This window comes from Pelobates fuscus, chromosome 4, assembly GCF_036172605.1.
Source record: "Pelobates fuscus isolate aPelFus1 chromosome 4, aPelFus1.pri, whole genome shotgun sequence".
NCBI classification, from domain to species: domain Eukaryota; kingdom Metazoa; phylum Chordata; class Amphibia; order Anura; family Pelobatidae; genus Pelobates; species Pelobates fuscus.
Window position 1 is genome coordinate 109921459 of NC_086320.1, and position 27376 is coordinate 109948834.

The 27376-nt window shown below is 39.2% G+C and overlaps 1 protein-coding gene across 3 annotated transcripts in view; it reads left to right on the top strand.

The window, feature by feature from the left end:
• ZNF521 (zinc finger protein 521) overlaps window positions 1-27376 on the top strand; it is a 282483-nt gene that overhangs the window by 99389 nt on the left and 155718 nt on the right. For all 3 annotated transcript variants that reach the window (XM_063451461.1, XM_063451460.1, XM_063451459.1), the window contains exon 3: window positions 16411-19763. In XM_063451461.1, the coding sequence (XP_063307531.1) occupies window positions 16851-19763 (2913 nt within the window). In that variant the 5' untranslated portion in view covers window positions 16411-16850. The remainder of the gene's footprint in view (window positions 1-16410; window positions 19764-27376) is intronic.

Consider the following 27376-nt stretch of genomic DNA (forward strand, 5'->3'; position numbering starts at 1 on the left):
GGTCTGAGATTTAAAAAGAAAAAAAAATTCAGACTGATCATGTACCATACGTCTGCATGAATTTGTCATTTGAAATGTGTGTGATGGATCAAGTTGTGTTGTGCTTTAGTGAAGATTTCACCTGACAAAGCAAAAAAAAAATGGCAGGTCCATTAAATGGCATTACTCGCTTTTTTCCATGTATATTCATTAATGACACTCATTCATCTATTCTTTCCTAATAGATTGAAAATGTATCAACAATCATTTCAGGTGTGTATTTTGCCCCAATAGCCGTAAAAAGTATTTTGTCTCAATGTATTCCTATTTTGTGCCAGTAAAACTGCAATTTGTTTACTTGTTTATTAAAATTGCTGTATTACATTGGACATACATTTAGGATACAAATGGCCCATCCCAAGAGTGGGAAAAGTGGTAAAAGTAACCTTTTTACAGAGTCCTTGCCAAGAACAGATCAAGGCAGTTATTGTATTTTTGTTTTATGAAATCCCATTGATTCATGTTTATAGAGTGTAACAGCAAGTCTAGAACATGTTTGGCGTTCTCGTCTTAATCACAAGGATTAGATTGAATATAGGAAGTTTTCAGGATTTAAAACCATAGATTTACAAGACTATTGTATAGTCCATCTTATTCTGTGCACATATGTCTTTTTGTATTTCATTAAGCAGAACTAATACTGCACACTGTCTAATGAATGTAGGTCTAACAAGCTTTAGGAGATATTTATGATTAGATAAAAACATTTTTTGTTTGTTAATGTACATGCCTTGACTTCAGCATAACCCCTGAAAACCAGAGATAAGACACCTTTAGCTGTTCTAAAGATCTCAGCCAGGATGTAAATGAAGCCAATAATTAAAAAATAAAAAGTATTCCAAGAGCTACTGGGATCTCCTCGGCAGCTCTGACAACAGAGCACTTAATTTACTGTATTTCATACTGCAAAGCCAAAGCAAGGGAGAGGAAGTGGCACGAGTTTCAGGGCTTTACAAAATCGAGGTATAATATATCTGCTGTCTGGAGCAGCCTTGATTTCAGGCAGTTAATTGTAAGTTCCAGAAAGCTTCCTGACTGGAAACTGTCATAGACAGAAACTCTTGGCGCTATGTCAGATTTTCTTGCATTCCTTAAAGAGCAAGGCTATTCCCCCCCCCCCCCCCCCCCCCCCGCCTCCCCCCTTAAACTAAGCCTATTGTTTGCTAGTGCGTTTTATTTAACATAAGGGGAGAAAGGCATAGATCGGTGCAGGATTTTTTTATTTATTTTTTGGCACGTATTAGACGAAAGGGAAAAACTATTTCTCCTACTCTACCACTTTGTCCTAACACTTGAAATTCCTTTGTAAATTATGTACAATTACCTTTGATTTCCTTCAATGAGAACCTAACGGAGGAACTACTTTGAGGGAATCTGTATTCATTTAAACTAACCCAAGCTGTTAACAGCTCCCCTAATGTAAAGGTACATTTCAGACCCCTAAAACACTTTAGCTCGCTGAAGTGTGTTATGTGTGAAGTGTGTGCCCTCAAAAAGTTCAGATGTAAACAACTGGTCTTGTTACTTCCTGGATTGTTTAGCTCAGTGGATCTAAACTCAAGAGGGGGACAATAGCACCTGCCTTGCAAATAATTCTCATTGAGCTGTATTGGGAAGTCTGTGATTGGACTGTCACATAAAGTCTGGGTTGGGCTAAAAGAGGAGGTCTTGCAAAGGCAGCAGACAAAATGTCTGTAGCTTTTACAAGTAGTTTTAGATATAACCCCAAGGAAAAAATGGATAATTAATACATTCATGTTTTCATTGGGGTATATCTACTACATAGTAGTACATGGTACTCAGAGGAGTAGTAGTTACGTTTCTCAGCTTCCTGTATTATGCAAAGCTTTCCATTGGTGTTTTTTTCTTTATTTGCCCTACCACAAAAAGTTTCTTGTAGAGCAGCACTGTCTGAAGTCAAGGTTTGATACCCTGTTATGAATATCCACTCACCATACCAGGTTTAGAATTCTGAGAATTCCAGAACTATCTTTGTCATCGATAGAGCATTTGTCATTTTCTTACTACTAACCCTTCATCTGTCCTTTTGAGGGGACAGGAGGCTTCTATTATCCTTTCATTTTTAGGAACCATTTGTACAACAGAATTCATACCATCCCTATCATAATCTAAGGCAGGCACAGGCAACCGTTGGCATTCCAGATGTTTTGGACTACACCTCCCATGATTCTTTGCCAGCATTATAGGTGTAAGAGTATTATGGGGGATGTAGACCACAGGTTGCCTATCCCTGATCTAGAGCATTGGTTGGCAACCCTCAGTACTCCATATGTTGTGGAATACATTCTCCATAATGCTGGCAAAAAATCAGGGAAGATCTAGTCCACAACATCTAGAGTACCGAAGGTTTCTTACTCCTGATCTAGACTATTCACACTGGTGGAAGATCAACGTATCATTAAAATGAATTTGGGGGTTATCTCCATATCTGATAGAGCTATATGATACCCAAATAATTTTTTAAAAGATTGCATTGACTCCAGGCGTTTTAGTTCTATAACAACTGTAGATCTTCCTTTTGGCCATTCCTGCAGTACTGAATACCAACAAAAGTTTGCCACGCTATCAGGGTTATTTCGTCAATTGAGAATTATTAAGACTTCCAAGTGACTTTCAAATAGGTGACAAAAATAGCTGAATTTAAAAAAACTATTCCAAGTTGGCTATGCTTCCAATCAATGACAGAACTACAGGGGTTCGCTGGGATCACAAGTGCAGCCAGAACCTCTGCATTCTGCATGCCACAAAGATAAAGTAGGCACCTGCTAACATGGATAGTAGGTGCCTTCTCTGCCAGTATATAGTGTCTGGTGGAGGAGCTTGGAGGTGAGTGGCGATGGAACCATGATATTCCTGCTTTCCCTGCACTGCTCCCTCGCACACACTGCAGTTATGCCAGCGGCCTGTATATAGCATCGACCCCAGCATCACTAAACAGCATGCAGGGAGCAGTAAAGGAAATCATGATGATTAAAGAAGCTACTGGATGCCAGGAGGAGTACACACACCAGCTCTCCCGAAGATAGGAAGGCTGGGTGGGCCTAAAAAAAAAAAAAAATGAAAAAGACACCATTGTATAAATAAAATAAATAAAATAAGTGTGTGGGTGAAAAAAAGTATATGTGTGAGTGTGTCTGTCAATGAATGTGTGTGCCAATGAATGTATGCCAGTGTATGTGTATCAGTGAAAATGTGTGTTGGTTAAGTGTTTGTGCAAATTACTTCTTGTCTCTTAGTGAGTATGTGTCCGTGTATGTGTATCAGTGAGAGGGTAAGAGGGGCCACCGGGCCCTGTGATTCCTAGTTATGTCCCTGCTTCTAGTTCAGCTATTTTAGTTTGAAGTTTTAAATTCTTTTTGAATTCCTGACCATTATCACTTTAGTAAATAACGATACACATGATTTTTCACTATTCTGTCTCCACTCATATCTTTAGTTCTCAAGACAAATGTGAATTCTCTACGACCATTTGCTCATTTTTATTGAAGAATATCAATATAGACTGTAAGCTTGTTTGAGCAGGGTCCTCTTACACCTATCGTTCCTGTAAGTTTTCTTCTAATTGTCCTATTTGTAGTTAAATCCCCCCTCTTATAATCTCGTAGAGTGCTACGGAATCTGTTGGCGCTATGTAAGTGGCGATAATAATATATTTGTGAAAGTAGTTTTTAAATAGTGCTTTGCTTGAATTTTCTCGATAGTCACTTAACGGCTTAAGTTGGTTAACCCTTTCTTTTGAAACAAGTTTCATAGCATTGTTAGACTCCTACAGTCGATAAAACTGCAGTGATCAGTTGTCTTACAGCAGTGCGTACTATTATATAGCGAATTTGGAAAGTATAGGTAATGTACGTAATCTTGGCAGACACGCAGCCTACTTACCTAATTGGTAATGTATTTAATTGGTGCATCGAGTGGTCTTAAAATATTGATAGATTTTAAAAACATCTGTAAATTATAAATTAATTGTTAAAGTTCACGTTTCTTCTTTAAACGCTGTGCAGAGGGTATTCGTTTTCAAGCAGTTAAATAAGTTATGAGAAGAACGAGCGAGTGTAGAAAGAGGCCAGTGATGTGAAAGGAATAAGCGATGGTTACGTTATTGCTCCTTTCTTGCAAATGTTGTCTAGGACGGAACACTTGAGATTGAATTGAGATATTCTGTTGGGTGTTAATAATATATTGCCGCTGTAAAGGCTTAGAGCAATCCAGTTATTATTTGTTTATTGTGGATGGTAATAGTTGCCGTAAAAAATGCACACCAAGACGAAACACATGTCACTGGAAGTGTCCTTTAAAAAGAAACAGGAAAAAAACACCCAAAAGGCATCTTTTCTTTCTTTCTTACTGGCTACATTGACAAAATATTTTATCTGAACAAGACAATAACTTTCCTCTAGTTTTTCCTGTGTGTCCTTGTATTGCTGCTGTTTGCTACCCAAGCCAATGATACTGTTTTAGCGACCTCCAACTGTTAACTTTGAATCAGTCCTAACCAGAATTAAACAAATATTAGGCCCAGTATAGATTTATTATTGAGTGTTCATAGCCGTGTTCATAGGCAAGTTGCAGTGCTTCTACCAAGAGGAAAAGGCTAGCACAAGGTATTGAATTGAAATGGAAACGTTCGGTTAGATGTAAAAAAAAGATGTAAATTGATGTAAATTGAAACTATCATTGATATAGAGTGGAGGGAAGTAAGAAATATTTCATGTGATACATGCGTTACTGTTGTACACAGCCTAGTGAGTGGTAAAGTTTATTAAGTTTAGCCTTTTAAAGCTCTATTCTAATCAAATTTTAAGTTCTTGAGATATTTATCTGCCGTTATCTCCCTTTCCTTCTCTGGTTCCTGTGTCCATTCCCACTGCCATCACTTTATATGCAAAAGTCACACAAGAAATCTTTTTTGTAGTTTATATATATATATATATATATATATATATATATATATATATATATATATATATATATATATATATATATATATATATATATATATATGCGTGTGTGTGTGTGTGTGTGTGTGACTTTTGCAGAATATGTCAACAGTGTTCAAGTTTAAAGAAATAAAATATGGTTGAATAGGATGGACATGTTGACTGGAGCCTGCACCTTTGCTTTTCTGAAACATTCCTAGTCCATAATATCATATATCACGTATGTAATCAAGTCTGGAATCGTGTACATTCAGATAAGGTTTTTTTTTTTTTTTGTTTGTTTTTTTTATGTTATTTCAATCTCCCAACAAGGTGATGTTTCAACACTACTTTTCTGTGCTATTTTCAAATCTTGAAGCATCAGGTCTTGTTACAATGCTCATAAACTTATGGAAAATAGTTTGCTTAATTTCTAAAAGAGTTTTCTGTTCTTGAACCTTCACCTACTACATTATCATGCATTGACTGGTAAACAGCCAAGTTACTTCCACAATGGGAATGTGTATTGTTTGGGAAGTTTGACACTGTTCATCTATTCTTAAATGTGCAAACATAAGATTTTATAAAGCACGTGCACTTTTAGGGTCATTTTTAAAGGTTAGAACATCACTTTAATGTATTTGTTTACCTCTATTAATTAGAGAGCAGCATTGTAATTTTTTTGGTACTTTTAACATTGCTGCCATTAATAACATTGGTTTGGAATCCTTGCTCTGCAGAAGAGTCATGCTTTTGTTGTCCTCTTCATCAACATCTCAGTAGGTAATGTTGATGACCTTGCTCAGTTGTAATAAGGGTATTGTCAGGGTACCTTTTGTAGAGACTCAGGAGTCTGGTCACAGTGGAGTTCATCTGCAGGACTCTGGAGACATGACCTGGCAATCTTCCAACAACTTTAGTAATTTTCGCGCCGGCCGTGATAGCCCCGCCCCTGTTTATGATGCGAAGATGGGGCGGGGCTAAAATGCTCTGGGGAAAGGGGCGGGGCCAGATGACGTCATTAATCATCCAAACGTAAAAAAAATGACGTTTTGGGGGCGTGGTTATCATCCCAGACAGATCCAGTCACAATATAAAAAGGCTCCTATGAGTTAGGATCTTTGCCCTGTTGTGGTTCCTCTTGGTCCTGATAGCGTGTTATATTCTTGGTATATTTTATGGTTTTGAACTTTGGCTTGTCTTGACTATTCTTCTCTCTTGTATCCATTTGACCCAGCTTGTTATTCTCGTTTTGTCCTACCTCAGGCTTCCCTGACCTCGGCTCGTCCTGTTTATTCTCTTTCTCTCAGTAACATCAGTCCGGCCATTCTAAGGTCCGGTACGTTACTACTTTACTTACACTCTGTGTTAGGATTCCCCCTATTCCTGACAGGTATTTAGTGGTTACAGCCTAAAATACATAGGGATACCACAGGTCTATAAATATCAGATGTTAATGATATTTACTCCCAGAACTCTGTTTTTTCATATTTTAGTCTTTATATATAACTGCAAATGGTTTAGCTCCAAGTATTTGATTGTAGGATGGACAATCCGTCTTTCTTTCTCAAATTTGCCTAATCTGCTTTCTACCCTTCTTTTCTGTCAGCTCTGAATATGTGTAATAAATAAGGCAGTCACAGGGATCCACACAATGCGTGTTTAAACCCAAGTAAATGTGTTTAGAAATGAGGCTTAAGAAAATCATTTTAATGAGTTTTTAATTATTTTTCTTATTTACACAAGTGACTATAGGTAAATCATATGTAGTTCCAGCTTTTATAACTTCATGTCAGGTCAGTTTTACAAATTCCCTCCTGAAAACATGGCACGAGCATATTTAATGACTTGGGAATTTTGCAAGCACAGTTTACAAAACTGTCTTTAAAGCAAATGGAATAGCTGTCTTAAGGGCGTACAGCAGCCCAAATGGTTTTCGGTGCCTACGTGGTCAATAATCCACACCTACAATAACCTGCTTATTGGCTTTTGTAGTTGTGTGCTCTCCTTCTCATTGACTCTGGAGACTCGCAGGAAAAATGACGAGAGGGAGGGTTGAGAAGAGTATGTTAAAAATAGTGGATTTAAAATTTAAGGAAAATTTTATACGAATAGGAGGAGCAGGAGCAGGATTTCCACGCCAATAGCAGGTTAAACAATCTGAGAAAGGAAGAGAGAGTTTTGTAGATTCTAAAAACAAACAAGGAATTTAAAAGAAATAGGGTTGTTTAGAGTGTGGGGTCAACTGACCTTTGAGACAAGGCAGGGGACGTGTGGGGGGATATAAGCATAAGATTAAGGGTATTCATGAGAAGTTGAAATACTATCCAACAGTCCTGGATTCTGCAAGATAGTCCCAATTTTGGAGTCGTATCCCATTTTTGGGGACACCAGAGACATAGTTCCCAGAAAAGAATAATGTGAACATCTTTAGACATGTTAGTGGTATGTAGATTGAACTCCGGACCCTGAGCCCATGCAAGAGGACTTCAGAATTGCTCTAAAGATATGCAACCCTGAATGTAGCTGGTCACAGGTGGACCTGCTCTTTTTCTGGTCTGGATAAACCCTTGTTACCTCCTTCCTTGTAGCCCACCTAGCCTCTGTCTCACATATGTACTGGAAAGTATACGTTTGTGGGGTGTCGAACAAAGGAGCATAAGGCATATGGAGCACCCAAAGAGGGGTTTTTCTATGCTCCATTAAAATTAGAGATCATGTGCACCAGAGTAACCTAACCTCCCCTCCCGTTTTTAATTTTTTTATTATGTACATGACATAAATCTAAAACTTGGCTAAAATACTAATACTGCGTGTTTTAGAGCACAACTGTCACTAATGCCACTGAAATGTTTACTGGGATGAATAATGCTTCGGAGATAAGAATCACATTTGCACATCTGTGTTTATAGTGGCTTTGACTCCCCATGATGCCTTGGGCATGCTCATGCACTCTCTGGTATCTACAAAGAAATTTCGTACAACCATTAGTGATGATTTTAAGGTAGCACCGCACTTGTATGTGGCCTTCATATCCCAGAATGCATTATTAGCATAAATGCTGGCTGAGGATCATGAGAACTGTAGTTCGCAAACATCTGCAATGCCAAGTTTAACCTGGCAAAACTTGCCTATCTCACAATTCTGGCTTTGTGAACAGGATAAGTATAATTTAGTTGTTTGTATCATTTAAGGATCCCTTCCATATTTTCTATCTCTTTTTATTTTCAATCCTGGTTCCTCCTCTAGCATGCACAGCAGTCGATATTTAAACTGCTGTTTTTAACCTACAGTGAATCTCTGGCAATGATAACTATTTTCTAGAAGTCTAGCTCTCAGTGGGTTCCAGCAAGGAGAGAAAAAAAACTAGCTCTGATGGTAGATGTGCTGGATTTGTAAATCAATTGGTTTTAGCTGCTTAGAAAACATCTATTGTAAATTCAGGTACATTTTAAGTAAAACTTGCTGTGCGGTACTGCACATGCATGATACAGAGTCCCCAAAGGGCAGTTAGGAGGCCAGTCTGCCATTTCAGAGAACTAGCTTAGGTAGCAAAGTATATCATCAAAACCTGCCTGGGGAATGAAAGAAATAACTTTAAACTTTCAAAGTGCTGGGCTTCTTCTTTTTATTATTTTTTGTGTGTGTGTCACACAATATAATAAGACAAAATAAGAATAATCTTGCTATTACAACAGGCTTTTCAGGCCTAAGACAGGGTGATGAATAAGACTGCTTTATATGTACAGGTATAGGTACCTGTCTACCTGTATGCATAGACACAAGTAAATTATATCTTGTCCCTCTCCCAGATCCAGTTGGACAGTCCAGATTTAAATTCCATTTCCTTCCGTCCTGATTTTTGTTTTGTGTTTTTTGTTTTTTTGTTAAGTTTTGCCTGGTGTCCTGCTTCACTCGAGAACAGATCCCAATTAGTCCAACTTTAGTGTCTTTAAAATACCAAATGTAGGGCATTTCTGACAATGCAAGAATGCTACAAGACTGCTCTACATTTGGGTTTGCCCTGGCTGGCATGCTCATTTTCTGTGTGGCGCATGTCGGTAATGTCACGGAAATGATGTTCCCTGCATTGGCCTCTGATAATTAAGTTTGCAGTAGAATTTCCACTCCTTGTGACTATCAAGCGACAGGGAAGAGGAGGATGCCAGCAATGGTAATGGCATGTGAGGTCGCGGTGGCCAATTGTTATGTCCCAGACTTGTCCTTGTCTGTAGGTGTCTTAATCCTCCCAGAGTACATAAAAGTAACTGTGCAATCAAAGCAACACATAAACCAATAGCTGTCACCCAGCGTGGAGATAATATGCTCTGTGTGTAGCAGGCCTGCAGGACATAAGGGCATAATAAAATGATGACAACATTTATATGGTTAATGCAGAAATGGAACCATTGCAATTTTATTTAGTGGTTATGGTGCTTAGACTACCCCTTTCATGTGTGGAGTTGAAACCCTGCAGCAAAAATAAAAATCCCATATCTACAGCCCATAATTCTGAAATACTAACTGCATTATTTGCTCTCAATAGATATTACTCTTGACTTGGAGCTCTATGTATGAGTTTATTAAAGTTTGTTCTTAATTATATTAATTCTACAATGGTAGTTTACTTTTTCTTTTGAGATTGCTGTAAAAAGAACAGTTGGTTATCCAAATATTGAACGTATAGGCAAAAGAGCACCTATTTCAGGTGAGCCTGTCCACTCATAAAGAGAGTGCATTAGCCTTGTGTGTGCTTGCCGAGCTGCACAGCCCTACTCAGGGCTGTTCATGTGCAAAATGCTTCTTCTGAAGTGCTTTACTCATAGATTTAATGTCCTGAGTGCACTATGTGCAATACCAGCTCATGTAATGATGCCTTCTCATTGCACTTGCTGGGAAGGATACACTTGGGGACAGTAGCCTTAAACCCGGGACTGTTTGGAGGTATGCCCATTTAATTTATTTGTAAACTTTCCTTGTGACTGTACATACAATACCCATCATCATCTTTGTAGTTTTTAGGCCATTTATGTGTTTTTATGTGAATTTGATAGTCAATCGGGGTCCTTGCTATCTCAGTGCTGGCTAGTTTAATTTGTCTAATCTAATGTGTCAAATCTACAAAGTTTGGCTGTCTATTGCTACCAGTGAGATATTTTTAATACTATTTTGTGTTTTATTAATTATATAATATATTTCATTATTTGTGTACAAAGTATCTCCTGCTGGACTGCTTTACAGTGTAAGCTGCAATGTGACTACACAGGTGATGTGCCGACACTTACTGAGATTCCAGATGCCCATTTGCAGCACAGGGCAGGAAGAATCTGTTGTGTAGCACTACTAGACAGACTTGAGAATGATCAAGCCCTGGATGGAGGTCTTTCTTGCAGGATATGGCAGTTTTTTTGCCAGAAGATGGGCAGGAAAGCTTGGCTTGCTAACAAAGAGAGTCCTTTAGCTGCTGGGTGTAGTTCCAGTTTTATATCCCCTTTGGCAGCAGCACAGAGACTGCAGTAGTATGGCCAGCCAGCAAAATTAGGAAATAAGGACCTCTTTTATTTACTCAGGCTTCGAAATCATGGGCATTCCTGTCTGCCTGAAGAAAAGTCAGCCAAATCTTTTCCACTGGAAATCTCAGGGGTCTTAGGTACTTTCATCTGTGAGTGTTCGCACACTTGTTTTTAATGTGCTTTATGGAAATGGTGAAACTATGTGAACACAGATAGTCCCTTTCCAAAAAAACATCTGCACATCCTAAACATGCACACTGGCATATTTAATGGAACACTCTAAGAAAAATAAAATATATATATATATATAATTACATGTATTTGTGTTTTATTTTAGATTACTGCTCCCCCTCGATTTACTTTTTATATTTTTTTTCTCAAGGGGGGCAGTGATCTAAAATAAAACAGGAATACACTTAAAGGACCACTATAGGCACTCAGACCATTTCAGCTCAATGAAGTGGTCTGGGTTCCAGGTCCCTCTAGTTTTAACCCTGCAGCTGAAAACATAGCAGTTTCAGAGAAACTGCTATGTTTACACTGAGGGTTAATCCAGCCACTGAGGGTTAATCCAACTATGTTTCACTGAGGGAAAATCACAGTGAGAGGACGCTGGACGTCCATAGGAAAGCATTGAGTAATGCTTTCCTATGGGCGGTTTGGTTATGGGCATGCGCATTCGGAGCTGACATCGGCAGAGGGAGGAGAGTTCCCCTGCGCTAAGTGAGCCCAGCGCTGGAGAAAGGCAAGTGGCTGAAGGGAGGAGGGCCATGAGGGTGGGGGGGACCTAACGACCCTATAGTGCCCTATAGTGCCAGCAGGAGGAGGGCCATGAGGGTGGGGGGGACCTAACGACCCTATAGTGCCAGGAAAATGAGTTTGTTAATAAAATGTATTTAAAAATGAAAACCCGACTGTTACTATAAAACTTTTATTTTTGAATTTTTTTTTGCTGGAACATAATTGTCAATGCAGCCCAATCCTGCTCTGATGAAGTCATAGAAGACCATCAAGAACATTCAGTAACTGTGCAATAATTGTCATAATCTACCAATCTACTGCTTCTTCCACGTGGGCATTGAATCCAAGCACAGATACCACAATGTACCTTGTATGTATATGTTACATTCTGACATTGGACATCAAATGGATATAATTATTGAATCTGTTATAGTCTGGAGCCCCTAGTGGCTGTCCCCTAGAAGGTATCTGGTAGGCATGGAAATTTCAAAATTGAAACCAATCTCAAACACCATTTGTAAAAAAACATTTTTGAATGGCTCTATCTATACCCCAAAATCACGTTGGTGTTTAGACTGTCCCTTTAAATAATGTCCAGACCATGCAAGAGATGTAATAATATAATAATAATAATTAAATATATATATATAAAAAAAAATATATAATAAATGCCTCTACATAAAACTGAAACCAGTTAGTGTAAAATACGTCTTGAAACAAAGGTGGTGGGGGGAGAAATTAAAAATTTACATTGTAAGATTGAGTGCTTCATATCTGAAGTGCAGTCTACTTGCTGTGACACAGAAAACACATTTGCACTACACAGCATACCCGAGCTGCATGAGAAAGAGGTCTTATGTCAACACTGGATATAGGAGATGTTCGAAAAAGAAATATATGAAATGGATTTTTTTTTCTCTTCCCTTTATTAAGCAGGATTGCAGTTGTTGGTCTCTTGTCCCTGGAGGTTTTGTTTTTGCGATTTCAAATTTTTATGGAAATTTTTTTTCAACAGGAAGATGTTACAGAAAGAGATTTGCTATGGTATATATCATACTGACAAACACTTTTCAAAAAAGTAAAGTTAGCATCCCTGGTATCAGCATGGCTGTCCAGGATTTTCTTGAAGGATATCTGCAAATATAAGTCTACAGTATGGTAGAGGGTGAGACCTACAGGGCTGTGATAAAAAATAGCCTGCCTCTAGTAACTTCCATGAAATAGTGGAGTAAAACTGACAAAGAGGCAGTGCTTCACTGAGAAGTAAGCTGCCTATTATTATTATTAATTATTTTATTTAACCCTTGCAACAGGGAGCTCGGTCACCTCAATGGTGACTAAGGGCACTTTAGTATGAGGAATACCCATTTGTAATGTAGTGTTCCTTTAAGCATCACCATCCCGTGGTTGAATTTGACCTTTTAGACAGCGACCCAGCTGGTAAAAGACTTACATCCACAGTGATCATGGTCGCCACATGTTCAGAGTAAGGCCTGACGAAGCCCAGCAAAATGAAAATACCACCCGGGCAAGATATTATCTCCCACCTCTTTAATCAGAATGAGAAGTGTGCATATTTCCCTTACATATTACTCCTTCAAGATCTCATGCGGATCCATTGCTCATTTTTTTAAATAAGTAGTGGTTCCTGGACTTTTTGTTTAAAAAATAAATATAAATAGTTGTTTAAAAAGTAGAAATCCATTTGTAAGCAATTTATTTTTAGTCTGTTCTCTGTTAATGGATTTTAGGTGTATTGTTTATACTTTATTACAAATGTGCTATCATTTGTACCATTAAATTGGGTGATAGTAACAACCCCTGGATGTTGGGCTAAGGTAACATCCCCAGGACGTACTTGGAAACCAGAGTAATCTGAATGTACCTTTCCTGGTTAAATACTTTGTTATTATTATTTTATTCAGCCCTCTACATGGCCTTTCACAAACGGAATAAATATTCATTTATACTACAGTTTGCGTTTGTCTTGGTTGATGTAACAATTTCTTGTTCCCCCAGGTTTTGGGGCCTTGAGTCTTGTCATTCCAGGGTACCTCTCTAGCACTATAGAAATAAAAGTGGAACTATTGCTTCATACAGGGCTAGTTTCCAATAACATGTATGCATAGTGCTCATGAAAAGCCCTCATCCGTGATGAGCAAGCTTCATTTTAAATGGCTACACCTTTTTCTGTCCTTCTCGTGATGGAACGTGAATGTTGAAATTCAGCAGAAAAATTTTGCAGTCTGGGTGAACTAGAATTTGTAGAACATATACACGAATCCTGCACTCAGCCATGTGTAATTAGAATTTAAATTTACTTTACTTATGCAATGTTTGCTTTGATTCATACGTTTATTTTAAAACTGTACCATTACCGTGCTCTGTAAAACAGATCTTCAACTTTTTTTTTTTTTTAATGGAAAACAGGCCATCTGTATGTTGCAAAGGAGAATTTGGGAAAGGGAAGAGGGGAGGATTTAAGATCCTTTGTGCCCTAGGGAGAATGAATATCAGGTCTGGCCTTGAGCATGTCACATCTCAGTCCAAGTGTTTCATGCTGGAGGAATATGGGTGTTGTCTGGATATAAAAGTACATGAGTCGGCAGTACCTTTTAGGAAGGAAATAGGAGAAGACCAAAAGCAGTCCCCAGAGCACGTTGCAATAATGGGGGCCCTTTGAGATTAGGAGGGAGCGGTTTGGATGTTAACCTTTCATTGCTTGGATCCTCTGAGTTGGGAACGTTCAGTTGAATTAGTGTCATAGTGAATGGCTAAATTGTGCTTTTTGCAGGTAATGCAGTAACTGTACCACTTTTTTTTTTTTGCTGTGGATTATATAGGATGAAGATCTACTTCATATAACTTTTTTTCACATGGGAGCAATAATAAATCTACGAATCCTGCCATTTCCAGCATGTAATAAAAAGAATTGTTGTAATGGGCAGACATCCAGAATGGGTGTTTGGTTGTTTTCACAGTGTTACATGGTTGCCATATGGCATTGATAGTGAGATGGTGTTGTCATCGGTTTCACAAAGCAGGAAAGGAATGAATCCTCATCTGTTTCCTGAGGATAAGTAAAGAGGTTAAGATTTAAGTAGAATCTTTTTACCTTAAAGGAAAGTAGGCTTAGTATGTGTTTACATACTACATACCAGTCCAGATTTTCATGTCTAAAAGATAATGTTTTGGCTGGATGTATGGAATACCTGGCTAATACATTGCAGACTAGGACTACAAGGATAAAAATGCTTTAAATTCTCCGCTTTCTCTTGAAAGCAGGATTAGTCATGGCCTCTCAGTCCACTTTTAATCATCAACAAAACAAATGGATACTTTCACAAGTACATAGAAGATAGAGGGCAGCTTTATGGTCATAAACAAGTAGACTCACTATTATTTTTTATTTTTTTATTAAACTACTTACAGCTGGGTCTGTTACGCATGTGGTTGCATAGCCCTCTTATTTGAGAGAGCTGTGACAAAAGCTTTTATAGCAAACATGTCACTGGATGAAACAGAATGAATTGCACCAGGTACACGTGGTCCTGGTTAATGGGTATTTGGGGAGTAGCCAGACTATTGATTTTCATCTTCAAGGATTCTTTTCTTTTAAGAATTGCAACAAATAAATTAAAAAGCAGAAGTAGTGCCCATATTTAAAAAGGGATCAACGTTTCAGCTGGGAATTAGACCGGTGAGCTTAACATCCGCGTGTGGGAAATTACTACGAGATTCTCAGACATTCCTTTTACAACAATGCCATTATTATGATTTAATATGGTATTTGATGTGGTTCCATCCAAAAGACTAGTAAACAAATTAAAAGTAATCCATTCACGTGAGTCTCTTTGTTTTGGAGTGAACACTGATTTAAAGAGTGCAGAGTAGTTATGTTTAAACTTGATCAACAGTAGTTTGCCTAACGTACCTCTGAGTTGTGTCCTGGATCCATACCTCATTATTTTTTTTGTATTCATGATCTTGAATGGGCATTACAAGTATTTACCGGACAAAAAGATAGGTATATTTTCTGTCCGATGTTCTACCACTTCATCTTGAAAGTGGAGGACAATGGTATAGAGCAGGGCTGTCCAACCTGCTGCCCCCCAGATGTTGCTGAACTACAACTCCCATGATTCCCTGGCTATCTGTTTCATTGAAAGAATCATGGTAGTTGTAGTTTGGCAACATCTGGGGGCCCGCAGATTGGACAGGCCTGGTATAGAGCAAAGATACAAAGCAATTTCTGTAATTTTGCATAATAGAAAGAGACAATCAAGGTGTGTTTTGCATGATATGTTATATTGCATGGGAATTTGAATCATTCTATTTCTATCCAGAAAACTTTAGAGGCATGCATGGGTTAATGTAAAATAGATAGCAGTGCACTCTATTACCCTATTACTTTGCTTTTTATATCTCTTTATTTCTTTTTATTTCTCTTTTTTTAAAATACACACTTTGTTTAGCTTTTCATTTAGGCAATAAATCTTCAAGTTTTATCCATAATGGGTTATCAATTTTCCTGTTTCCGTTTTCTTGCTTTGTCTATGTCACTTAAAAGTACCGGTCCTATTTTCCTAAGGAAGTTCAACATAGTAATGTTTTTACAGAAAGGAAGATGTGGTAGGGAACCTCTTGAACCTGAACACAATGTGCATTAACATAAGCTAGAGCTTCAGAATTTGTGTTGAAATGCTAGTGAATATTGCTCTGCTTTGTGGAATTTCTAGTAATAGGCACTGAATAGATCATATAAAGTTATTTTATTTAGACAATATAATTTTTTTAAATGGTATTAACATTCCACCAAATAAAATGAAATAATATGATATATAATGCAAAAGGCAACAATTGGAACCATGGCCATAAACATAGTCACAGAGGATTGTCCACGTAGCTATCATAATTTTATGTTGTAAGTTAGTTTGATGAAGGTACATTCCTGCAAGTGGAAACTAGGAACGGATATGATTTGAATAGAGATGAAAATAGAATATTTTTGTGCAATCATAATGAAAAACATCTCCCACCAGGCTCAGATATCTGCTTAGTTTGAAAACCTCCTCACATTCGCCATACATCTGAGTAAATGTGATTTTAAATGTTTTATAAATAATTTTAACTTAAATAGTTTTTTTTTCTAAATGCTTTTTGGTTGTGTGTTACAGATGGAGCAGATGTAGAAGATGATCCAAGTTGCTCGTGGCCAGCCTCATCACCTTCTAGTAAAGACCAGACTTCTCCAAGTCATGGGGAAGGTTGTGACTTTGGAGAAGAAGAAGGTATCCCAGGATTGCCATACCCCTGCCAGTTTTGTGATAAATCTTTCAGTCGCCTCAGCTATTTAAAGCATCACGAACAAAGTCACAGTGATAAACTCCCTTTTAAGTGCACCTATTGTAGTAGACTGTTTAAACATAAACGAAGTAGAGATCGCCATATCAAACTTCATACTGGAGATAAAAAATACCACTGTAGTGAGTGTGATGCAGCATTCTCCAGAAGTGATCACCTTAAAATCCACTTAAAGACTCATACGTCGAACAAGCCATATAAATGTGCCATTTGTAGACGAGGGTTCCTATCTTCTAGTTCCTTACATGGACACATGCAAGTTCATGAGAGAAATAAAGACTGTTCTCAGTCAGGGTCTAGAATGGAGGAGTGGAAAATGAAAGACACACAGAAGTGCAGTCAGTGTGAAGAAGGGTTTGATTTTCCAGAGGATCTCCAGAAACACATAGCTGAATGTCATCCTGAATGTTCTCCAACCGATGACAGAGCTGCTCTCCAATGTATGTATTGCCATGAACTCTTTGTTGAAGAAACATCCTTGTTAAATCACATAGAGCAAATTCACAGCAATGAGAAGAAGAATTCATGTAACATTTGTTCTGAGAATTTCCACAGCATTGAAGAGCTGTACAGCCACATGGACAGTCATCAACACCCAGAATCATGCAATCCCAGCAACAGTCCTTCTTTAGTTACCGTTGGCTACACATCAGTATCCAGCACAACACCAGATTCCAATCTGTCTGTAGACAGTTCAACCATGGTAGACGTTGCTCCCCCACTACCTAAAAGTCGTGGAAGGAAAAGGGCAGCTCCACAAACAAGTGATATCTCTGCCCCATCCAGTAAGCAAGCAAAAGTTACATACAGCTGCATCTATTGCAGCAAGCAACTGTTTTCAAGCTTGGCTGTTCTACAGATCCATTTAAAAACTATGCATTTAGATAAACCGGAGCAGGCTCATATCTGTCAGTACTGTTTAGAAGTCTTGCCATCGCTCTACAACCTAAACGAACATCTGAAACAGGTACATGAAGCTCAGGATCCAGCACTAATAGTTTCTACAATGCCTGCCATGGTCTATCAGTGTAATTTCTGCTCTGAAATATTCAATGACCTTAATATGCTTCAGGAACACATTAGAAGTTCACATGGATTTGCCAATCCTGTTGCAAAAGACAGTAATGCATTCTTTTGCCCCCACTGCTACATGGGTTTCCTTACTGACTCCTCTTTAGACGAGCACATTCGGCAAGTTCATTGTGATCTCAGCAGTTCTCGTTTTGGCTCCCCAGTATTAGGAACTCCAAAGGACCCGGTAGTTGAGGTTTATTCTTGTTCATACTGCACCAATTCTCCAATATTTAATAGTGTCCTTAAATTAAACAAGCATATCAAAGAAAATCATAAGAATATTCCTCTGGCGTTGAACTACATCCATAATGGGAAGAAATCTAGAGCTCTGAGTCCCTTATCTCCCATTGCTTTGGAACAATCCTCTTTAAAAATGATGCAGTCTATAGGTGGAACTCCTACAAGACCTGCAGGCGAGTACATCTGTAACCAGTGTGGTGCCAAATATACCTCCCTAGATGGTTTTCAGACTCACTTAAAAACTCATCTTGATACAGTTCTGCCAAAATTGACATGCCCTCAGTGCAACAAAGAATTTCCAAACCAAGAATCTCTTTTGAAGCATGTTACTATTCACTTCATGATAACCTCGACGTATTACATTTGTGAAAGTTGCGACAAGCAATTTACTTCTGTGGATGACTTGCAGAAGCATTTGCTGGACATGCACACATTTGTTTTCTTTCGTTGCACTTTATGTCAGGAAGTATTTGACTCCAAAGTCTCCATTCAGCTTCACTTGGCTGTGAAACACAGCAATGAAAAAAAAGTGTACCGTTGTACTTCTTGTAACTGGGACTTCCGCTCAGAGACTGACTTGCAGCTCCACGTGAAGCACAATCACTTGGAGAACCAGGGAAAAATACACAAGTGCATTTTTTGTGGTGAATCATTTGGCACAGAGGTAGAACTACAATGCCATATAACTACCCACAGCAAAAAATACAACTGCAAATTTTGCAGCAAAGCATTCCATGCTATAATTTTGTTGGAAAAACACTTAAGGGAAAAACACTGTGTATTTGAAGCTAAAACACAAAACTGTGGAACTAATGGAGCATCTGAACAAGTTCAGAAGGAGGAAGTGGAGCTACAGACCTTGTTAACAAACAATCAAGAGTCTCATAATAGTCATGATGGCAGCGAAGAAGATATTGATACCTCTGAACCAATGTACGGCTGTGATATTTGTGGAGCTGCCTACACCATGGATTCTCTTCTACAGAATCACCAGCTAAGAGACCACAATATCAGACCAGGGGAGAGTGCTATAGTTAAGAAGAAAGCTGAACTGATTAAAGGAAATTATAAATGCAACGTGTGCTCTCGTACATTCTTTTCTGAAAGTGGTTTGAGAGAGCACATGCAAACACATTTGGGGCCTGTAAAGCATTATATGTGTCCTATCTGTGGAGAACGTTTCCCATCTCTGCTAACTCTTACAGAACATAAAGTCACACACAGCAAGAGCCTGGACACTGGGAACTGCAGAATCTGCAAGCTTCCTTTACATAGTGAGGAAGATTTCCTAGAACACTGTCAGTTGCACCCTGATCTGCGGAATTCATTGACTGGGTTCCGCTGTGTGGTGTGCATGCAGACTGTGACCTCAACTCTGGAGCTCAAGATTCATGGCACATTTCATATGCAGAAGACTGGAAATGGTTCTTCAGTTCAAACTTCAGTTCGTGCACAAAACCTACAGAAGCTGTTCAAATGTGCTTCTTGTCTGAAAGAATTTCGCTCCAAACAGGATCTAGTGAAGTTGGATATCAATGGTTTGCCCTATGGTCTATGTGCTAGCTGTGTTAATCTCAGCAAAAGTGTCAGCCCAAATACCAATGTGGCTTTAAGCAGCAACAGGCCAATTCTAAGCCAAAATGAAAATATTCCTTGTGCGGAAGGTAAAAATAAAGCCTCTATGCTGAAGACTCGTTGCTCAAGTTGCAATGTTAAGTTTGAATCTGAAACTGAACTTCAAAATCACATTCAGACAGTTCATAGGGATCTTGCATCAGATGGCAGCACAACACAGCTCAAAACACCACAAGTATCTCCAATGCCCAGGATTAGTCCGTCACAGTCCGATGAGGTAAGTCCATAACAAGTGATGCTTTTTCATTTGATGTTATTTAATTTCTCTGTGGATCTAGCAGAGATCGCAAGCATTTGTTTGTCAATTATTATTATTATCACCATTTATATAGCACCAACAGATTCCGTAGCGCTATACAATATTATGAGAGGGGGATTTGATGACAAGAAAACTTACAGGAACGATAGGTTGAAGAGGACCCTGCTCAAACAAGCTTACAGTCTATAGGATACACCCTCCCCTTTTGATTTCTATTGTTGAGGGTTGACCATATTTATAAAGTTAAATGTAACCATTCTTGCCTAAAACTGTAAATGCTAATGAAACGCCTTTGCTTAATTTTTTAAAATTACATTTTTTCAATATAATTATTCCAGTTTTTTTTTTTTTTTTTTTAAATCTACTTCCCTCTTACAGCAAGGAATTTATTGGGAACCATGGCAAGTGCTTGATATCATCCTCAAGTTTTATAGACCAGGGAATTCTAGACTGCCAGGTTTGCACCTTTCCACCCACTGTTCCAGCTAGGAATACAAATAACACATTTAGGGTGATTTATTAAAGTGTGAATTAACTTCAGGAGGTTAATTGTGCAATTTTCTTTTTTCTGTGCTGGGAAGTACAACATTTGCACATTTTAAAGCTCATGGTAAAATGACCTATGTTACTCAATAAATACACAACAATGTGTTCATGTTGTGACGGAACAAAAAACACCATAGATAATAACTCCACCCCTCCATCACTCACTATTCACTCACCTGCCTGCATTCCTGTATTGCTGTCAATGCTCCGTATGGAAGGAAAGCTATATGAAGATGACCAGGTTTGATATACAGAGATGCTTATTTTTTTATTTTTGTTTTCCAGTTTTTCTGCATTCGGAATAAGGCTGTTAAATGTATAATGCATAAACCTCCTCTGTGCACTGTTCCTTTAGTGGTAACGCTAAGTTGAACAAATGGATCTTTTAGGAATCGGACAAATATGTTTATACAAATACAAATTGTGTGACAGGAACTCCTCAGTAGAGTCAGAAAATGTTATAAATCAGAGAGTCCAACTTCCACCTAGATGGCCACATGCAGCAAACTAAATAAAAATCTCCACACCATAAAAAATGTTAGACCATAAAACAAAGTTGCAACATTTTGACTTAAACACAGGTCTTTCCCAAATGTCTCTTGAGGGACCTATGTTTTTGTTGAAATGTTGTCACTTTTTGCTTGTGAGTTCATTGTTTCCCCCCTCTTTCCGCAAGTTCTGTGTGAAACCACAGTCAGTTCTTCTGTACATGCATAATGTTTTTTTTATGTTTCCTGCTTCTTGGAAGTGGGAGATAAATGTCAAGCTAACAGGTTTGTTTCTGACATCTTGCAAAAATATAAAAAAATTATGCTCTTTCAGGTAAATACAGTGGCGTACATACCGCGGTCGCAGCTGCGACCGGGCCCGACACTCCAGGGGGCCTGGCCGCCCTGCGGACCCCTGTGACCGGATGCCTGCCACCATGTGTTGCGACCCTGGCCCACGCGTATAACCGCCGGGCCGCATTTTAAGGGGCCCATTGGGTGGCCCATGCTGTTATACCAAACACAGACCCTATCAAGGAACATGAGAAGAGGGTGAAGACGTCAAACACAAAAGAGCCCCCAACGTTTTGGCACGATCCGCCTTTATCAAGGGAGCACCCCTGATAAAGGCGGATACTGCCGAAATGTTGGGGGCTATTTTGTGCTGGTGGTCCGTGGGGAATCCCTGGTGGTCGCAGTGGTGAGAGTGAACTCTAACCCATAGCTCCAGGGCTAGAGTTCACTCTCGTGAGATCCGGAGTGTTGCCGTGGTAACCGCGGCAACGCCCATGCTCGCGAGAGTAGGACCCGGAGGAGCTTCAGGCTGAGCTCCTGGGTCCTCTCTCCCTCTCTCCTCTGCTGGCTGCCAGCACAGTGCCTGCGGACCGGAGAGGGAGATCTTTGATCTCCCCTCCAGTCTGTGAGGGCTGGTGCTTGGGGGGAGGGAGGGGGCAGGGCGGGCAGGCAGGCAGGCAATGAAACCTGCCTGCCAGTGATAGCAGGCAGGTTACATTGAAAAGATGGCTTGACTAATCCAATGAAAATGTCCTTGTTCTTCTAAAATTGCATATACTGTCTTGTACAGGCTGGGCACAATGCAGCAAATTGATTAGCTGCACTGTTTATAATTTTTGGAGAATGGATCACAACAGTCTGTATAATTCTAAAGTCTTCGAACCCAAACATTACTCTTTGTTTGCAGAATCCTTTGCATCGAAGGGGTTATAGTGCAGCTCTATGTTCAACACAATGGGTAATGGTTGCTTACCTTTGCTTCATTGGATGCTGGTTTGATGAGGTGTAACCAGAAGAATGTAAAGTTTTAATTTATTAGTTTGTAATTTTCAGTGCCATTTAAAATGAACAGTCTGAACGGAAGTAAATTGAAAGCAGCATTGTGTCAGGGGAGTCTTGCCATCGATATGCTTGCTTAGAGGAAAGCGTAAAATCGCCACTTACTTGTTCCTATGGCCATAAATATTACATATAGCATATTGCTATAGTTGGTGCAACAAGATGAAATTCACACAGATACACAGATCATTTTCTTTGACAACTTAATCTTGTCTGTAGCACTACAGAATCTATTGCAATAAAAAGGTAACATCTAGCTATGACATTTAAAGGGACACATAGTCATCACTTCCCGAATTTAATTCTACTACAACATTGTAAAGGTCACATCCTTTGTGAAATATGGGAATTTCATTGAATTTTTTTTTGCTATAGCATATCCACAAATTGAAAGACCATCACATCATGTTTTTTTTGTTTTGCTTTTTTTACGTTCTGCCACTGTCTTTATAGTTGCCAGAACTGCATGGTTGTGCCTTAAGTTGCATAATGTCGAATACCCAGTAGAGAGTTTGAGTAATCCAAATGTTATATTATTTCAGATCCATATAGCCTTCACTGACCAATTCCATTCATGTCTTAGAAATACTGTAAGCCAGGGCTTAAAATTTGAAGTCCTATGTTACTAGCCAGACCTTAAAGGGAAACTGTAGTGCCAGAAAAACAAACTCGTTTTACCTGCACTATAGTTTCCCTGTCCATCAAGGCCCACTCACCCCTCCTCCCTGGTGCAAAAGGGGTTAATAACCCCTTCTGTCACTTACCTGGGTCCAGCACCGATGTCCCTCAGCGCTGGCTCTGGTCAGTCGGTGGGGGAGACCTAATGCGCATATGCGGCAATGGGCGCGCTCGCATTCGGATTTCCTCATATGAAAGCATTATTAAATGCTTTCCTATGGGGATTCCAGTGATGCTGGAAGTTCTCATGCATAGCGTGAGGACGTCCAGCATCATTTAGGAGACCAAAATTTGCCTAAAGAGTCGGAAGTCCCTCTAGTGGCTGTCTGATAGACAGCCACTAGAGGAGTAGTTAACCCTAGCAGGTAATTATTGCAGTTTATTAAACACTGCAATAATTACATGCTCAGGGTTAAGGTTGCTCGGACAGTGCACCCAGACCACATCAATGAGCTGAAGTGGCTGCCTAAAGTGTCCCTTTAAGTTACTTGGCCACAGCAGTGTGAATTTCTACTCGCCAGTGCTAAAGTTTTGATTGCCAGTGTCTAGTGGCAACTACAAATTTTGAGCCCTGCTGTATGTTATTCTCTGAGGACACAACCATTCATTCTTCGTTGCCATAAGTACTAGCTAACTGGTAACCTCACACCAATGCTGGCTAATTGAAGACTGGTATAGCATCACTAAAAGGCACAGGGGAAAAAAAGGCTCACCTTTAAAGTGGCACTGTCACCTTCTGGGGACTTTGCAGAATTTCCCTGTCGCTGCTCGGGATCTGGTGGCCAGGAGGCAGGTAAAAGTAGTATTTACCTGTCCTGCAGGCACGGACACCTTTATCCAGCGGGGTCGTTTTCGGCGCTGATGTCACTGATGTACTCTCATGCATGAGCAAGAGTACAGCATAGAGGTCTATGGAGGAGATCGCAGGATCCTCCATAGACTTGGCCAATTCCCTGCAGCTATCACTGGTGACAGTTAAGGGGATTGACACTTAGACACACAGAGAGGAGAAACACAGAGACAAAGTCGTCCCTACTTTGTCTCTGTATGTCTCTTGACTGGGATGGAATTTCAGTAAATTTATAACACGGTCAAAATTAGTATTTCGTAAAGATTATTTATGAAATATTAATTTTTCAGGGGGAGATGACAGTGCTGCTTTGTTATAGAGATGTGCACTGAACAAGTTGTTGGATAGGGGGGACGGCTTTTATTTCATTAATAGACCAAAAGTTACTGTCACTTGAAACACTGATCTGGACATTGGGTATTGCATTTGTTAAAGGAGTTGCAATTTAACAAAATACTATGGAACAAACCTGTTGTATCATTAAAATATTTTGTATTGCAGTTCTAAAATGAAGGGAATGTGTAAAGTAACAATTTCTGTAAGTCAAACACGTATTTGATGTAGCTTTAGACTCTTGGCATCATACAGAGCTGCAGTGTTAGGTCATCTGTTGTCTATGAACCAGAGCTGGATTTGAGTTGGACTTGATTTGGTGTTAGTCAGCAAAATAAATTGGTTCCCTACATGATGTCATGGTTGGGATGCTTCTTTACGCATTTTTGGACATTTTTCATTTAGTTCAACAGAGCCACCATGCTCTGTACAGATGTGCCGTAACAGGGAAATCATAAGTGTCCTTACAGAATGACAAAAATATTGGATATAACCTTTTAATTTAATGGTAGGTTCCAAGTGCGAACACAAGGCCTTAAACTTTTCTTTTGCAACAAAGAAGACATAACAATGTGATCTAAAATATAAATGAGACATATAAAAGCTGCAGGATTGTAATAATGGCATCAGTCTCCCATAGAGGTAGACCAGCAGGTATTTGTCTAGTTTACACAAGCTGGAGATAGATCTTTATTATATTTATTTGGGCTGGATTTTATTGGAAACGCTTGTTTGTTTTTTAATCCAATGGATTCCCCAAATACAATAATCTATATATATAGTATATATAATAGTGCCCCAAAATAAAACAAAACAACAATTTACCTCTTTCGATAACATTTAATTTAAAAACAAAAAACAAAAAAAAACATACTTTCAGTATTCATCTTTTAAAGGGGTTCTCCAACCCTTTTATTTTTAATATGAATAATGCCATATTGGTTATTTTTCCATATGGCCCCCCCTACTCTCACTCATTAGCTACAAAAATTGTAACACTCTGGATCCGATGTCCTGAGAAAGTGCATTAAAGGAACACTGTAAATAGTGTTGGAATTAACATAGAGAGGGCTCTGTTGCAAGAATTTGTTTGGACCCGTCTGTTGCAAGGGTGGCCAAAAGGTAGATCCCCAACTATCCGCAACTCCCACAATACTTTGCCAATTTGAGATCTACCATTTGACCATAATTGCAGGGTTGCTTGAGCTCTGAGCTGAGTAGTGTTTGTGTGTTTGAATGCAAGCATAGTTTTTGCTTTTGTATGAAGTGTGTGTTTGTCTGCAAATGTAGGGTTGTATTTGTGTAGCGTTGGCATTTGAGTGCAATTATATGTTTTTGTGTACTGTTGCCATTTGAAAGCAGTGGTGTACTTTTGTGCTCTTGAATGTAGGGGTGTGTTTGCATGTAGCGTTGGCGTTTGAATGTTGGCGTGCATTTGTGTGTAGTTAAGTTTTTGATTGCAGGTTTTTTTTTATATATATTGTTGGTGTTTTAATACAGAGATGTGTTTGTATGTAGCATTGACGTTGAGTGCATAGGTGTTTGGATGTAGTGTTGCCATTTGATTGCATGGGTGTGTTTGTGTGTAGTGTTTGTGTTTTGAATGCTGAGATGTATATGTGTGTGTGTGTATCAATAGAAGCTGGAGTCTACCACACCAGGTAAGACCCAAGGTGCAGACTGTGCAAAGAGGCCTCTGAGACAGTCTAGCACCTAGTAGCCGGATGCAAGATGTTAGCAGGAACAGCATACACAGAGAGACACAACCAAGTTGCTGGGATTGTGTACCAAAACATCTGCACAGAATATGAATGGGACCTGCCTAAGTCCAGATGGGAGATACCACAAAGGGTAGTCAAGAATGACAGGGCTAAGATCCTGTGGGACTTGAAGATCCAGACAAACAAGGAAGTGCTGGCCAACCAACCCGACATTGTGGTGGTAGACAAAGAATGGAAGACTGCAGTCGTGGTAGATGTGGCAATACCCAGTGACTATAACATCAGGAAGGAACTTGAGAAGGTGGAGAAATACCAATGACTGAAAGAAGAACTAGAAAGGATGTGGAAAGTGAAGGCAGTAGTAGTCCCATTTGTGATAGGAGCACTCGGGGCTGTGACTCCCAAGTTGGGGGAGTGGCTTCAACAGATACCAGATGGGACATCTGAGATCGCTGTCCAGAAGATACTGCGCAGAACCCTCAAACTCCCAGGCCTCTGGTAGAGGACCCAAGGATGAGGAATAAACATATCACCCAGGAGGGGTGAGAAAATAAAATTGTATTTATGTATATATATATATACATACATATATATATATATATATATGTGTGTGTATATGTATGTGTGTGTGTGTGTGTGTATGTATGTATATATATAGAGAGAGATAATATACAGTGCCACACACATACACACACTGATACACATGCAGATACACAGATACATACACTGACACGTATGCAGATTCACAGAAACACAATGACACTGATATAGACATACAATTACACACAGTGACACACAGATATAGTCACACAGACATACAGATATACATAGTGACACACATACAGATACACACGCACTGACACACATGCAGGTCAAAATGTTGCCACTTTTTGGGTGCAGAACGGTGGCTTCCCCGAGGTCCAGTCTGCTGACTGAGGTTGCTTAGACTTGACTCTTGCAGTCTGTGTCCTCCTTCTCTCTGCCTTTTATTTTGTTCTGTTCTCCTATCTCCCTCCCATGCACCTCCGTGCTTATCTTGCTCTCCCTTATCTGACAGACTCTCACTTCCTCCCAGACAGTACTGGCTGCCGATATGAAAGGAACTATTCACAGCACACAACCGGGCCCTTGATCACACATTCCCATTGAGGTGGTTCTAAGTACATGGGCCATCTGATGGCCCCTTCAGTGTGTGGGCCCTGGTGCAGCTGCACATGCGGTAGTTCTGCCACTGTAGTGGTCATGATCCCCTTATTGTAAGTTTTACAATGGTTTCACTTCTTTGCTGTGATTGGCTCCTCAGTCTTAGCTCAAACAGCTTCTGGCAAATTTGACAAATCCTATGGCCTAAGAAAATCCTGTTGTACTTTGAAACTCATGAAGATTCAATGACCTATATATCTGACTACGTTTCCTGTTTTAAAATTATTTTTTTTAAAACAACATTCCAAATGGACAAAGAGGGACACTCGCATTTTACTGGTGTGAGGTGGGGTGTGTATAGTAATGTATACAACTCAAATGTAATTTAGAGAACAATATATATTTTTTACACTGACTGATTCAAAACATTTATTGTAGTTTAAAGACCCATTACTGTGA